Raw genomic sequence first — 16,265 nt, 5'->3', positions numbered from 1 at the left:
GCTGCTAACTAGTGGTCACCTTGTGGAGTACAAACAGTAATTTAACTGCTGGGAAAACTGAGCCTATGGAATACACATCTAAGTTGCAAGCAACAAGTTACAACAATAAACTATTTAAAAAGCAATGAAAGGAAAACAATAACAGTAAATTCTGTCTGAAGCACTCCATAGGTACAATTACCAAACATGTTATCAGCTTACAAAAAAACCCCTAAAAAATGATAAAACATCTTTAAACAAAAATGTTCAATGCAAAATCAAGATAAACCACACAAACATACAATGACACTGTTCTCTGGAAAAACATGTTTAATTTATAAAACTGAACTGAGTTTTTAAAGTTGATTAAAAAAAAATGATGAGACAGCTTTTGGAAGAATGCGCAATTGTGGATTTACAAATTAAATCAGTCACCTCTGACACTAATAATGGTCTCTCGTAACCATTATCAAGATGTATCCATTGCATCCCTTTCTGAAATGAGAATGACAACACAAAAGATATCAGAATTAGTCATGGCCACATGTATAGTACTAAAAAACCTTCTCTTCAACATAAATTAGACTTTATACAGTAAGCATTACAGATAATACCTTGGAAATTAAAAGTACACTTCAGAACACCACACAATACCATACTTCTTCAGACAGAGAAACAAAAGTAATCTACTACTACACAAGTGATAAATGAAACATTACAATTTAACTCACCTTTTCTGAAAGATCTCAACAATCCTACAACTTGCATGTATACACTGGACAATTCTATTTTTCTGACACAATCTCTTAACTGTCCATTCCCCAGGGAATGCATCCTGGGCTCTCTGTCTTTCTCTATTACCCAAAAATATATGTCAGGGTTCTGCCATGTGACGATAAAGCTTTGTTCTAGGGAAGAAATCAACTATGTGCCACATGCCAAGGAAGAGAAGAAGAGTGATGTGGTTGGAAACTACATGCTATTTTTACAAATAAACTGAAAGTTAGCAACAATATTTTAGGACAGATGACAGTGCTCATATTAATCTACAAACCACCAATCTCCATCAGGCCTCTGGAAGGAAACAGAAAAGTTCTTTTTTGAAAAGTATTCTTACCCAGTGCATCACGATATATCACTCAGACTGTGTTGCAGCTGTAGAGTAGGGTGAAATGCATCAAGTCTAAGCAGAAGCTTGCCATGGGGTTTCTGGGTAGCAATATCCTTAGAAACACTAAACCATGAAACTTGTATGCATGGAAGAATTAATCAAATGGCTTATGGGAGATTACAAGTATCAATCGACCCAATGTAAAAGATGATACACAGCACTGTGTACATTCCAAATTTTAGAGATGCAACCATTTCTGTCTCCTTGCTTCATTTGTTGAATCGTTGTCTCCTTTTCCTCATGACAAAGGGGCAGAACTATGGTTGGCTTAAATGCTTCTAGTGAAGTAGTTGTTTAGCATCTAAACCAATCAAGGACCTGACATGCAGACAAAATGAAGCAGATACAAGAGGAAAAAAATAGGGACGAAAGTAAACCTTGAGAGAAAAAGGTTGAGGGACTATAAGGTAGGCATGTAATGAAAATGGATATAAAAAAAGCTACTTTTGTGAATCACTGAATGCATAGTGCTTGCCAGCCTTTATGCAGATGCATCTCTCCTTCCCCATCCAATTTCAATCTGTTCCATAAAGCTGAAGATACATATGACATGCATACTGTAACAGATAAACAGTTCTGTGTACCCATTGTAACTCAGCCTCGTGCAGGCCTAAAATCGACTTTGAAAGGAGTACCTCAGTCTTCTACAATGTATGCAGGCAATAGTCCAAGTGAAGTCTTACCACCTGGTCAAACATTTCTAAAAAGAAGACATATAATAAAAGGAGATACCCCCAAAACATCCCTTCAAAGAACTTTTCTTGAATTAAGCAATCAAGCAGGTAAGTGTAGGCATGGCTCTCCTATATTCTCAAGTGGGAAAATGCTAGGGTTAATCATTCTGTGAACTCCCTGGGTGTAGTGGACAAACTAAGGAGATAGGCATCATTTGAAGGTCCTCTTGCCACCACCCAGATCTTTAGGCATTGTAGTTAGTGCTGATGGGTAAATGAAGGTATGCATCCATCAGATTCAATGTGAATTACAGTTCTCTTAGTAACAGAAGTGGAACTACAGACTGTAAGGTTAACATCTTGAACTCATTGACTTTTAGGATTCTTTTTGCCCAAATAAAGATTTTTATTTGGTACCAGAAATGTCTGGAATAAAATCCCTTTCCTTGCTCTCTTAAGAGAATTTTCTCCACTGCTTTGAAATGAGCAAATTGTGCCAGTAATGGTCATTCTAACTGCATCCCGTCTGGGGGAATGAGGAGCATTCCCAGAAAGGGCAGGGGAGAGCCCTGAATTCCAATCTGTAGCCTGTGGCTATGCCCTCCTTTATACACCTGTCTGGAAGCAGGCAGGACCCTTCCCCAGGACCCTCCCCCTTCCCCCCCCGAAAATGAAAGCGTCTCCCAGTAGGCTGGGAGAAGGGTGGAGGAAGAGGAACTAGAAATACACTCAACACTCACTATTTCCTTTAGGAGGTGGAAACTTACCTCACTGTCTAGTTTGTTACCTGCCATAACCTTACCTGTCCAGATTTTTGCCTCATATGTTTGGTGTGTACCTCCTGTGATTTTTTTTCTGGCAAATTACTGAGGATAGGATGACAGACAACTGGAGTTTCAGACTTTATAGCATTCAGCAAATGTATGCTAATGCAATATCTGTTGTTATAATAATGTTCTAAACTTTATAAGACCAATAATTAAAATCTGTCCCTGCTTTTGGGCCTCTGTTCCACCATTAGTTCTGGAAGGCAACAAGCAGTTAAATGGCAACAAACCTACTCATCCTTTCAATCAGTTACCACAAGTGTCCCTCCTGGGTCCTCTCCTATTTCATATATTTATTTAATAACCTCTACAACTCCACTCACCATGCTAGTTTAGTTCTGGATACAGATGACTGAACATGAATGTGTGTGGCCTCAACAATAAATAAGCTCTAAAACATTACCAAAAAATCTTTCTTCTCTGTAGAAACCTGGCTCGAAGAATCAAACCTTCTACTCAACCCCAATAAAATTAATGCTTTTTATCTGAAAGTTGCCAAAATCAAAAGCAATCTTTTACCATGAAGTCAGCAAATAATACTGTCATTGAAACTAACTCACAGTAAACTTCTATGTGTTATTATAGATGAAAATCTCATATATGTCCAGCATATACTGCACACCATTAAATCTACACACCGAAAACTAGGCCTTTACAAGATCAATGGTTTTTTTACAGATACTGCAAGAAAAACTCTAGCCACCACCTTCTTATTGCCAACTATCTTACATGCCACTCCTATCCTAACAAGCTTAAACAATACTCAAAAAAGAAACTTGCTTCCTGCTACTACAAAACAGCTAAATTTGCCACCAGTCTCCCTCATAGGACCCACCACTGTCACAGCTTAAAGCAATTAAAACTGGCTTGAACTACACAACTACCTAAAGCATTCACAATTAACTTACAGCACACAAACTCATTCATCTAGAAAAATGCCCTGCATTACAAAACATATTACTGCCTACTATACAACAAGGGACCTCAGGGTCTAGCAACAAATTCTTACTACTCACAATAAGTCAAATAATACTGAATACATTACCATATGATACTCTCCAAATACTCTCCTTAAACAGAATACTCTCAACCTCTCACTGAAATGACAAAATAAGAAGTTATGTACCTACCATAACGTTCCATCTTAGTTGTCTTCTTCTCGCCTTCTTTCTTGCTGGATGGGTTCAGAGCCGATCCTCGGCTCCGACTCGGCCAATACTAAAGCTCGAGAGCTAATTCCACCGGCTCGAGGGTCACCTATATCCCACAATGCTAGGTGGTAACTACTCAGATCTCGTTTGATAGCTAGACCAAGCAACTCTAGTCTCCATAGTATGGAGAAGGGTAACCCACCTCTATATAAACCAGAGTGTAAGGTATCCCAGACCTAACAAAAGGGGAAATAGAGGTGGTAGAACGTGTGGGAATAAAACTCTTCCAGAGGAAGATCACAAAAAGAATTCCTATCGGTCTGTCCAGGCTTGGGGGAAGGAGGGTGGGACGCAAGAAAGAAGGCGAGAAGAAGACAACTAACATGGAACGTTATGGTAGGTACATAACTTCTTAATGTTAAGTTGTCTATCTCGCCTTCATTCTTGCTGGATGGGACCGCGTCCCTAGCACCTTATCCTGGGTGGCCTATCAGAACAGACTCTTGAGAACAGTGGAACCAAAGTTGGCACGGTTTCTGGAGATCATGTCCAATTTGTAATGTGAAATGAAGGTACGAGGAGAAGCCCAAGTGGCTGCTGCACAAATCGAATCTATTGGCAGCCTGTCCTGAAAAGCTACGGATGTAGCTAATGCCCTAGTTGAATGAGCTCTAGGTCATGAAGGTAGTTTTTGATGTCTGATCTCATAGATGAATGTAACTGTAGAGGTGAGCCATCTAGAAAGGGAAACTTTGGTAACTGGAAGGCCCGATTTCCCTTCTGCATATGATAGAAAAAGCTGATCAGATTTCCTGAATTGCTTAGTTCTGTCTAAATAATATCTAAGTTGGCGGTGAACATCCAGAAAATGTAGCTTTTGTTCCGACATGTTGGAATAGTTAGGGAAAAAGACGGGAAGATCAATTGTTTGGTTTAGGTTTGTTTGAGAGGAAACCTTAGGTAAAAAGGAAGGATTAGTACGGAGGGATACCCTATCTTTGTGAAAAACTAAGTAAGGAGGGCGACTGCATAGAGCATGGAGTTCAGATATCCTTCTCGTTGAAGTTATGGCTACTAGAAAAAGTGTCTTCCATGAAAGCAACTTCAGGGAACATGAAGCCGCTGGTTCGAAAGGGGGGAGGATTAAGGATGCCAGAACCAAGTTCAAGTCCCATTGAGGCGGGGGATCTTTGATTGGAGGTTTGAGAAGAAAAACACCCCTCAAAAAGGCTTTGCAGAGCTTGTGAGCCATGATGCTAGACTCCGATACACCTACATGATAATGAGATATAGCAGCCAACTGAACTCTAATGGTAGATGAAGAGCCTAAATGAAAGAGTTCTGCTAGAAAGTCCAGAATAGACTGGATAGGTGCAGTGAAGGGATCTATATTTTTTGATGTTGCCCAAAAGGAGAAGCGTTTCCATTTGCTATTATAAATCTTCCGGGTAGAAGATTTATGAGAGGCTATCAAGATATCTCGGACCGAGCGAGATATTAAGGGAAGCCTGGCTAGGGTCGGAGCCTGAGAAACCACGCTGTGAGGTTGAGAGAATGAAGAGACTGGTGCAGCTGGCCCGATTGGTGGGTCAACAGATCTGGCACTGGGTCCAGATGCCAAGGCTGCTCCAAAAGGTAACGATGAAGGAACGGAAACCATATCTGTCGAGGCCAGTAAGGGGCAATGAGGATCATTGTCACTCTCAAGGCGATGGCTTTCTGAATTAGTTGAGTTATCAGTGGAAAGGGGGGAAAGACATACAGAATTCCCCGGGGCCAATCGTGGACTAGAGCATCTCTGGTGGGATGGCCTGGTAATGGGAAGAGAGTGAAGAAGTCGCGACACTTGCTGTTTTGGGGAGTAGCAAAAAGATCGCAGCAAGGCTGGCCCCATCGTTGGAATACTTCTCCCAGTACTGATTTCTTGAGAGACCACTCGTGGGGCATGAGAATTGCCCTGCTCAACTTGTCTGCAATCACATTGGATTTCCCGGGAATGTGTGTTGCTACCAGAAAACGCTGAGAAGAGATCGCCCATTGCCAAAGTCTGAGTGCCTCTCGACATAAGGTGTATGATCTGGTTCCGCCTTGTTTGTTGATGTACCACACTACGGACATGTTGTCCGTCTGAATTGCAATAGTCCCTGTGGGAAGAGAGTCGTGAAGGGCTTGCAACGCTAAAAGCACTGCTCTCATCTCAAAGACATTTATGTACAAGTGGCACTCGAAAGGTTGCCACGTGCCCTGGACTGTCCTGCCCTGATAATGCCCCCCCCACCCGATCAGGGAGGCGTCTGTTGTCAACGTGGCGACTGGGGGGGGGGAGAAGGGTCTTCCTTGGAGAAGCTGAGGTGATGTGATTCACCAAGACAGTTGATTCTTGCATGATTGAGTCAACAATATGGTGTGGGACATCGGGAGCTGTTGGAAGGACCATTGAGTAAACAGCATCCACTGGAGGATCCTCATGTGGAAGCGATCTAAGGGGAGAAGGGGGATAGCTGCTGCCATGAGTCCTAATACCTTCAAAACTAGTCTGACTTTGACTTTGTTGCATTGTAAGAGAAGGTAAACTTGTTTGCGGATGTCTGACACTCTCTGCTCTGTGAGTCTGGCTGAAAGATTGAGTGTGTTTAATGTGGCGCCTATAAAGGTAATAGATTGACAAGGCGACAAGGCAGATTTTTCGAAATTTATTGAAATGCCTAGAGCTTGGCAAGTTTGGATAGTGAAGTCTCTGGATAGAAGTAGTTGATGTCTGGTGGTGGCAGTAAGGAGCCAGTCGTCTAAATATGGAAACACCTGGAATCCTTGACATCTCAAGTGAGCCGCGACCACTGCCATGCATTTGGTAAACACTCGGGGGGCTGTAGTGAGACCAAAGGGCAGGGCTCTGAATTGATAGTGACTGGCTCCCAGCCTGAAGCGGAGAAATCTCCTGGAGCATCTGTTCATCTTTATATGGTAGTACGTGTCCTGAAGATCTATCGAGCACATCCAATTGTCCTGACCCAAGAAGGGTAGAATGGACTGTAGCGTGACCATCCGGAATTTTGTTTTTTTGACATACTTGTTTAAGTTGCTGAGATCCAGTATGGGTGTCCAGTCCCCTGTTTTTTTTGGTACCAAAAAGAATTTGGAGTAGATTCCGGATCCTTGTTGGTCTGCTGGGACTGATTGGATAGCTCTTTTTGATAGCAGCTTTGAAATTTCTAGTGCTGCTTGTTCCCTTAGACTGGGTGGAACGTCTGGAAGGGATCCTTTGGGTTGGGATGGAATGTGAATAAAGGGAATTGTGTAACCCTCGGATATGATCGACTGTACCCATTTGTCTTGTGTAAGGGAAAGCCAGACTTTTGGGTACAGAGATAATCTTCCCCCGACTGCCTCCGAAGGTGGACAGCCGAGCAGCACCTCAGGGATGCTGAAAAGGTTTATCAGAGAAAGTTTCTCTGCTACCCTGGTTTTGCGGACCTCCTCTGCCTCTAGGGCGGTGTCTATTATTATTCCCCCCTCTGCCTCTAGAGGGGAATCGACCTTGTGCGTCAGATGAGACTCCCTGGGTTTGTTTGCGGAACCACATCTTTCCTACCCTCTGACCTTTGGGATAAGGCCTAGAAGGGGTAGAAAAACGGACTCCCACGGCAGAGAGAGTCTTACCTTCCACCTCGCACCTAGTCAATGTATCCTTCACCTGAGGACCAAACAAGAATGATCCATCAAAGGGGGAATTGGTGAAGGACGCCTTGAAAGGGTCCGCAAAGTTGCACAGCCGCATCCAGGCATGACGCCGTAGGGCAACGCCTGTGCCTGCGGCTCTACTCGCCCCATCCGCAGCATATGAGATAAGCCGCATGGAGGAGTTAACGATGGAGTTCAGGGTTGCCAACTGTGAGTTCATTCTATCTTGGAACCCCTCAGCTGTTGGATCCTTCACCTCTTCACTCGTATCCTTGAGTAAATCTCTCTGGAGACGAGTGAAGTGACATAGATAGTTCAGCGACCGCACTGAAAAAGTCGCTGATGAAAACATCCAATTACCGTACCTGTCCATGGTCCTAGATTCCTTATTAGGAGGATGAACAGGTACCGAAGGATCGGCTAACTCCATCTTAGTGGCTGCAGCCACCACCATGGCATAGACGGAGACGCCTTTAGATAAAAAATCTTTATCTCTAGGGGCAGTAATAAATTTAGACGGCCTCCTCGGGGTGGGTTCCACTGAATCAGGAGCCATCCAGGCCTTCCTTGCCACCACTTCCATAAGGGGGTCAAAGGGAGGGGACACCCAGGAGGTAGAAGGGTGAGAGCCGAACGCCTCAAGGTACAATGACTCATCCTCTGAAGGGTTAAGGGCTGGCCAGTTCCCCCTCTGTTTCAGGATTTCAAGGATGTCAGCAAAGGAGACATCCTCAGAGGGGGATCGAGGAGAACCTTCAGATTCCTCCAAGTCAGTGTCAGAGGTGATAGACTCAGGGGAGTCAATGTGCTTCCTATTGCACTGCCTCTTCCTAGGGGGTTCTCCTACCGGGTCAGGAGAGGCCTCGGAAAAGGAGGAAATTCCCAATGGGGAAACTTGAGGAGTTGGCACTCTGCGGTCTGAAGCAAGGATGTGAGTAGAAATCACCGCAGGCACTGATGATGGAGGGGCTGACGGAGCCGACTGTGGGGCAGACTCTGGTTCTAGCACGCTCCGCATGACCTCAAAGGCACTCCTATCGGGCAAGGCCAGAGGTCCCCGCTCTGAAGAGACCAGGACCCCCCCCCCCGTCACCGACAGGGACGGCTCCGAGGCCGATGTTGGAACCGAACTCACCAGCGCCGAAGCACCGAGAGGGAGAGCGGGGTCGGACAAGGGTCCGATGCCACTCGCCCCCTTGGAGCCGATGAGGAAAGCTCGGTGCCGAGATCCCTCCAAAGAGGAGATCGGGGCAGACGACGGAGCCGAAAGGGAAGGTATCGGATCCAACGCACCGACAGTCATGGCTCCGATGAGCCCCGGCTCCGAGCTCAAAGGAGTCGAAGGAGGAGCACACTGAGGGACAGAAATAGCCACCGACTGATGAGTCGGGCTATGAAGCATTTGGGCCAGGGCCTCAGACTTGAGAAGTCTACTCACTACCCTATGCAAATCATGGTCAGATAGCCTGGAAGACCGTGAGGAATGCGATCTATGGCTCCACTCCGAAAGAAGAGGGGACCCTGGCGCCGAGTGAACGGAGCCGATGGAGGGAGACCTAGACCTTTTTCTTAAAGGTTGCTCCGATAAAAGTATCGGAGCCGACTGAGTCGTATCAGCCTCGGCTCCGGCCGGAGCCGAGGTAATAGTATGAGGCTTAGAAACATCGGCTCCAGCCGGAGCCGATGTCGAAGCAGTTTTGATGCTTCCAGAGGACGGCTCTGAAGCCGGAGCAGACTGTCTGGAAGTCTTACAAGGCTTCCCCGACACAGACTGGGTCAGGGGGCCTTCAAGCTTTAATAAGCCACGCAAAATTAATTTATTTTTGCGTTCCTGCAGGACTCTAGGGCTGAAACCATGACACACAGCACATGAGTCCTGCAGGTGCAGAGGTCCCAGGCAATACACACAAGAAGTGTGACCGTCTGTCAGAGACATTTTCTGACAGCACGAATCACACTTCTTGAAGCCCGAGACCTTTGAATCTTTAGACATTGTAAGATTAGTGTTTAATAAAAAACACACAAACACAAAAGCACACCTTAAAACAAAAATATAAAACCAGTCACACAGAAGGACCAGGAAGGGGAAGAGGCCTAAGGCCTAACTTGTAAAAGAGAAATAAAAGGGTCAATTAAACACTAAGGTGGACCCGATTAACTGTAGGAAACTAATAAAATTAAATTTTATACTAAAGGGGAGAAAAATAGGTCTAAAAGGATTATTTTAGTAAATAACTCTACTAACCTGTCAGAGCCGGTAGAAAAAGCACCTCGTCAGCTTAGAGGCAAACGAGATCTGAGTAGTTACCGCCTAGCATTGTGGGATACAGGGGAGCCTCGAGCTGGTGGAATTAGCTCTCGAGCTTTAGTATTGGCAGAGTCAGAGCCGAGGATCGGCTCCGAACCCATCCAGCAAGAATGAAGGCGAGATAGAACTTAACATCAATTTTTAAACATAAATGTTGCCTGTACAATCCACTAAGTTGCATATGGACTTTTTCTTTAATAATTTCTCTCTCTGTAAAATCTTAGAATATATAAAGGTATCTACTATATGTATATAAATGTATATAGAAATGTAACTACTTTGTGTTTAACCAGAATTTAGTATAGTGCAATGTAGGTAAAATTAGAAGTTATGTACCTACCATAACGTTCCATGTTAGTTGTCTTCTTCTCACCTTCTTTCTTGCTGGATGGGGTTCGGAGCCGATCCTCGGCTCTGACTTGGCCACTCTAAAAGCTCGAGAGCTAGTTCCACCGGCTCGAGGCTCCCCTATATCCCACAATGCTATGCGGTAACTCCTCAGATCTCGTTTGAAAGCTAAGGCCAGCAAAAAAAAAATTCCATAAGGAACAAGAAAACTCTTCTAGGTCTGTCCTGGCTAGGGGGAAGGAGGGTGGGACGCAAGAAAGAAGGCGAGAAGAAGACAACTAACATGGAACGCTATGGTAGGTACATAACTTCTAAATGTTAAGTTGTCAATCTCGCCTTCATTCTTGCTGGATGGGACCGCGTCCCTAGCACCTTGTCCCGGGTGGCCTATCGGAACAGACTCTTGAGTACAGTGGAACCAAAGTTGGCTCGGTCTCTAGAGGCCAAGTCCAACTTATAATGAGAAATGAAGGTATGGGGAGAAGCCCAAGTAGCTGCAGAACAAATTGAATCAATAGGCAGCCTATCTTGGAAAGCTACCGAAGTGGCTAAAGCTCTAGTTGAATGAGCCCTGGGTTTGGATGGCAATCGTTGATGTCTTATCTGATACACTAGGGTTATCAACGAAGTAAGCCATATAGAGAGAGAGACTTTAGAAACTGGAAGGCCCATTCTACCTTCTGCATAAGAAACAAACAGTTGGTCAGATTTCCTGAATTGTTTGGTCCTGTCTAAATAGTACCTAAGTTGGCGATGAACATCTAAACAGTGTAACTTTTGTTCTGACCTATTAGAGTAATTTGGGAAGAAAACAGGAAGCTCAATGGTTTGATTCAAATTTGTCAATGAAGCTACTTTGGGCAAAAGAGACTGGTTAGTACGCAAGGACACCCTGTCTTTATGAAAAACTAGATAAGGGGGTCGACTACACAGAGCATGAAGTTCAGAGACTCTTCTAGCTGAGGTGATAGCTACTAAAAAGAGTGTCTTCCAAGAAAGTAATTTTATAGAACATGAAGCCGCAGGTTCAAAGGGGGGAAGAATTAAGGATGCCAGAACCAAATTGAGATCCCACTGAGGAGGAGGAGGATCTCTGATGGGTGGTTTGAGAAGAAAAACTCCTTTTAAGAAGGCCTTGCAGAGTTTGTGAGACATAATAGAGGACTCTGAGACTCCAACATGAAAGTTCAAAATTGCAGCCAATTGAACTCTAATGGTAGATGGAGATGAACCTGCATGGAAAAGTTCGGCTAGAAAGTCTAGAACTGTTTGAATAGAAGCAGTGAAAGGATCTATATTCTTTGACTGCACCCAATAGGAAAAACGTTTCCACTTGCTATGATAAATCTTCCGAGAGGAAGATTTATGAGAGACAATCAAGATATCCCTAACTGAGTGAGATATCAAAGGAAGCCTGGCTAAGGTCGGAATTGGAGGAACCAAGCCGTGAGGTTCAGAGAGGGAAGGGAGTGGGGCAACTGACCCGACTGATGGGTCAAGAGATCTGGAACTGGGTCCAGATACCAAGGTTGTTCCAACAGATAACGGTGGAGAAAGGGGAACCAAATTTGTCGAGGCCAGTAAGGGGCAATGAGGATCATAGAAGCTTCCTGAGCGATGGCTTTCTGTATCAGCTGGGATATCAGTGGGAAGGGAGGAAAGGCATACAGAAGTCCCCGGGGCCAAACGTGCACTAGAGCGTCTCTGCTGGGGTGGCCTGGTTGGGGAAAGAGGGTGAAAAAATCGTCGCACTTGCTGTTTTGGGGAGTAGCGAAAAGGTCGCAGCAAGGCCTGCCCCACTTTCGAAAAACTTTCTCCAACACTGAATTGTTCAGAGACCACTCGTGAGGCATGAGAATAGCTCTGCTCAATTTGTCTGCAATCACATTGGACTTCCCGGGGATGTGCATTGCTAACAGAAATCACTGAGAAGAAATCGCCCATTGCCATAGTCTGAGTGCCTCTCGACATAGGGGGTAAGATCTGGTTCTGCCTTGTTTGTTGATGTACCACACTACAGACATATTGTCTGTCTGAACTGCTATAGTTCCTTTGGGAAGAGAGTCTTGTAGGGCTTGCAATGCTAGAAGCACTGCTCTCATCTCTAGGACGTTTATGTGCAAGTGGCACTCGAACGGTTGCCACATGCCCTGGACTGTCCTGCCCTGGAAATGCCCCCTCCACCCGATCAGGGAGGCGTCCGTTGTCACCGTAGCAACCGGAGGAGGAGGGACAAAAGGTCTCCCTAGGAGGAGCTGAGGAGTTGTGATCCACCAAGAGAGATGACTGACTCTTGCACGATTGAGTTATCCGAATAGGATGGGACATTGGGAGGCTTTGGTAAGACCATTGTGTGAAGACCATCCATTGCAAAATCCTCATATGGAAGCGAACTAATGGTAGGAGAGGGATGGCTGCCGCCATAATCCCCAAGACTTTCAGGATCCATCTGGCTTTGACTTTGTTGTTCTGCAAAAGAAGAAAGACCTGTTTGTGTATGTCTGCTATCCTCTGCTCTGTGAGTCTGGCTGACATCTTGACTGTGTCTAGATTTGCGCCTATAAAAGTAATAACATGACAAGGCGACAAGACAGACTTTTCGTAGTTTATCAAAATGCCTAGTGACTGACATGTGCGAAAGGTGTAGTCTCTGGCGAGGAGTAACAGATGCTTGGTGGGGGCTGTGAGGAGCCAGTCGTCTAAATAAGGAAACACCTGGAATCCTTGGCGTCTCAGATGAGAGGCTACCACTGCCATGCATTTGGTAAACACTCGGGGGGCTGTAGTGAGACCAAAGGGCAGGGCTCTGAATTGAAAATGACTGGTTCCCAGCCTGAAGCGGAGAAACCTCCTGGAGCGACGATTCATCTTGATGTGATAGTACGCATCCTGGAGATCTATAGAGCACATCCAGCTGTCTCGGCCCAAAAAGGGAAGAATGGACTGCAGCGTGACCATCCAGAACTTTGTTTTCTTGATAAACTTGTTCAAGTTGCGGAGATCCAAAATGGGTCTCCAGTCCCCTGTTTTCTTTGGAACCAAAAAGAATTTGGAGTAGGTTACGGATCCTACTAGGTCTGCTGGCACTGGTTGAATGGCTCTTTTTGCGAGCAGCTTTGAAATTTCTAATGCTGCTTGCTCCCTTTGACTGGGTGGAACGTCTGGAAGGGATTTTTTGGACAGCTTGGGAATGACAAGGAAAGGGATTCTGTAGCCTTCGGAAATGATAGACTGTACCCACTTGTCTTGAGTTAGGGATAGCCAGGCTTTTGGGTACAGTGACAACCTTCCCCCGACTGCCTCCGAAGGTGGACAGTCGGGCAACACCTCAGGGATGCTGAAAAGGTTTGTCGGAAAAGGATTCTCGACTGCCCTGATTCTGCGGGCCCCCTCTGCCTCTGGGACGGCGTCTACCATTGTTGTTCCCCCCCTCTGCCTCTAGAGGGGAATCGACTCTGTGCGTCAGGCAAGTCTCCTTGGGATTGTTTACGGAACCACATCTTTCCCCCCTTCTGACCTTTGGGGTAAGGTCTAGAAGGGGTAGAAAAACGGACTCCGACGGCAGAAAGAGTTTTGCCATCAGTCTCGCACCTAGTCAGGGTTTCCTTCAATTGAGGACCAAAGAAAGATGATCCATCAAAGGGGGAATTAGTGAAGGACGCCTTAAAAGGGTCCGCAAATTTACAAAGCCGCATCCAGGCGTGCCTACGCAAGGCTACGCCTGTACCTGCTGCTCTACTTGCTCCATCCGCCGCATATGAAAGGATGTGCATGGAGGAGTTGGTTATAGAATTAAGGGTAGCCAGTTGAGAGTTCATCCTATCCTGAAAACCCGCAGCTGTTGGGTCCTTCAACATTTCACTCGCTTCCTTGAGTAAGTCCCTCTGAAGTAGAGTAAAATGACACAGGTAATTCAGCGATCTCATAGTAAAGGTCGCTGACGAGAACATCCGCTTCCCGTACCTGTCCATCGACCTAGACTCCTTGTTAGGAGGATGAACAGGCACCGAAGGATCAGCTAACTCCTTCTTGGTAGCCGCAGCCACCACCATAGCATCAACAGAGACGCCTTTGGTCAGAAATTCTTTATCCTTAGGGGCCGTGATGAACTTAGATGGTCTCCTGGGGGTGGGTTCCACTGAGTCAGGAGCCGCCCAAGCCTTCTTTGCCACCACTTGCATAAGAGGGTCAAAGGGAGGGGACACCCAGGAGGTGGAAGGGCGAGAGCCAAATGCCTCAAGGTACACTGATTCATCCTCTGAAGGGTTGAGGGCTGGCCAATTCCCCCTCTGTTTTAAGATTTCAAGGATGTCTGCAAAGGAGACATCTTCAGAGGGGGAACCTTCAGAATCCTCTAAATCAGTGTCAGAGGTGACAGACTCAGGGGAGTCAATGTGCTTCCTCTTACACTGCCTCTTCCTAGGGGGCACTCCTACAGGGTCAGGAGAGGCCTCGGAAGAGGAGGAGATCCCCACAGGGGAAACTTGAGGAGCTGGCTCTCTACGGTCGGGGACAAGAGAGTGAGTAGAAATCACCGGAGGCACCATGGAGGGAAGGGCAGGAGGAGCCGACTGTGGATTAGAACCTGGTTCTAACACGCTCCTCATGACCTCAAAGGCACCCCTGTCAGGTAGAGCCGGAGGTCTCCGTTCCGAAAAACTGAAAACCTCCCCCGGCACTGATAGTGATGGCTCCGAGGCCGATGTCGGAGCCGAACTCACCAGCGCCGAAGCACCGAGAGGGAGAGCGGGGTCGGACAAGGGTCCGATGCCACTCACCCCCTCGGAGCCAATGAGGGAAGTCCGGCACCGAGATTCTTCCAAGGAAGACATCGGAGCCGACGACGGAACCGAAGACAAAGGTATCGGTTCCGACGCCACCACAATCTCGGGTCCGAACCGCCCCGGCTCCGACTCAAGAGAGTCAGAGGAGGAATATTTTGAGTGGTGGGGATAGTCTTCGACTGTTGAGTCGGACTTTGAAGCATCTGGGCTAGTGCCTCGGACTTAAGAAGTCGACTCACTACTCTCTGAAGGTCATGGTCCGATAACCTGGAAGACCAAGAAGAGTGGGATCTATGGCTCCGTTCAGACAGCAAAGGTGATGCTGGAGCCGAATGAACGGAGCCGATAGATGGAGAACGGGACCTCTTCTTAGTTGTCGGCTCTGACAACTTGATCGGAGCCGACTCAGTTATGTCTTCCTCGGCTCCGGCCGGAGCCGGGGACACCGTAGGTACATGAATTCGAGATTCATCGGCTCCAGCCGGAGCCGATGTTCGAATGGACTTAGGGCCACCAGAAGTCGGCTCAGAGGCTGGAGCCGAAGGTCTGGAGGACTTGGAGGGTTTCCCCGAAGACGGAGTCGAGGGACCCTCAGGCTTTAATAAGCCTCTTAGAATTAATTTATTTTTTCGCTCCTGCAGGACTCTAGGGCTGAAGCCATGGCAAACAGCACATGAGTCCTGCAGGTGCAAAGTTCCCAGGCAGTAAACACAAGAAGTGTGACCGTCTGTCAGAGACATCTTCTGACAGCACGAGTCACACTTCTTGAAGCCTGAGACCTTTGATTCTTTGGACATGTCCAAAGAGAAGTGAAAGTATAATCCCAAACACACACACACACACACACACCGATTACACTTCTAAAAATAAAACTTTAAAATTTAACTTATAAAATTTAACTTATAAGTAAGTTTTAAACCAAAAAACTCCCTACAAAAAACACAGACACTCCAACTACCAAGGGAAGGAGGGAGTGGGCCTAAAGCCCGAGGGAAAGCTTCGATATTTTGGGATAGGAAACTGGTGAAAAACTGACTAAAAGGGGATTAAAACTATTTAACTTAAAAGTTATAAAAAAGAGCTAACTTAAAGGGGGGTCTGACTGACTAAAACTGTCAAAAGATTCAACTAACCTGAGCCGGTTGAAAAAAGCACCTCGATCGCGTAGCGGCAAACAAGATTCTGAGGAGTTACCGCCTAGCATTGTGGGATATAGGGGAGCCTCGAGCCGGTGGAACTAGCTCTCGAGCTTTTAGAGTGGCCGAGTCGGAGCCGAGGATCAGCTCCGAACCCCATCCAGCAAGAATGAAGGCGAGATTGACAACTTAACATTGGAGGTTTT

The 16,265-nt window shown here is 46.1% G+C and overlaps 1 protein-coding gene across 1 annotated transcript in view; it reads right to left on the bottom strand.

The window, feature by feature from the left end:
* Nucleotides 1–291: 291 nt before the first annotated feature.
* RUVBL2 (RuvB like AAA ATPase 2) overlaps nt 292–16,265 on the bottom strand; it is a 1,077,211-nt gene continuing 1,061,237 nt past the window's right edge. Inside the window, exon 15 of the mRNA XM_044083345.1 lies at nt 292–474. Coding sequence (XP_043939280.1) covers nt 449–474 — 26 coding nt within the window. The 3' untranslated portion in view covers nt 292–448. The remainder of the gene's footprint in view (nt 475–16,265) is intronic.

This window comes from Protopterus annectens, chromosome 9.part0, assembly GCF_019279795.1.
Source record: "Protopterus annectens isolate FY-2018-M chromosome 9.part0, PAN1.0, whole genome shotgun sequence".
In the NCBI taxonomy this organism is placed as follows: domain Eukaryota; kingdom Metazoa; phylum Chordata; order Ceratodontiformes; family Protopteridae; genus Protopterus; species Protopterus annectens.
This window is presented reverse-complemented; position numbering and strand designations above follow the sequence as displayed.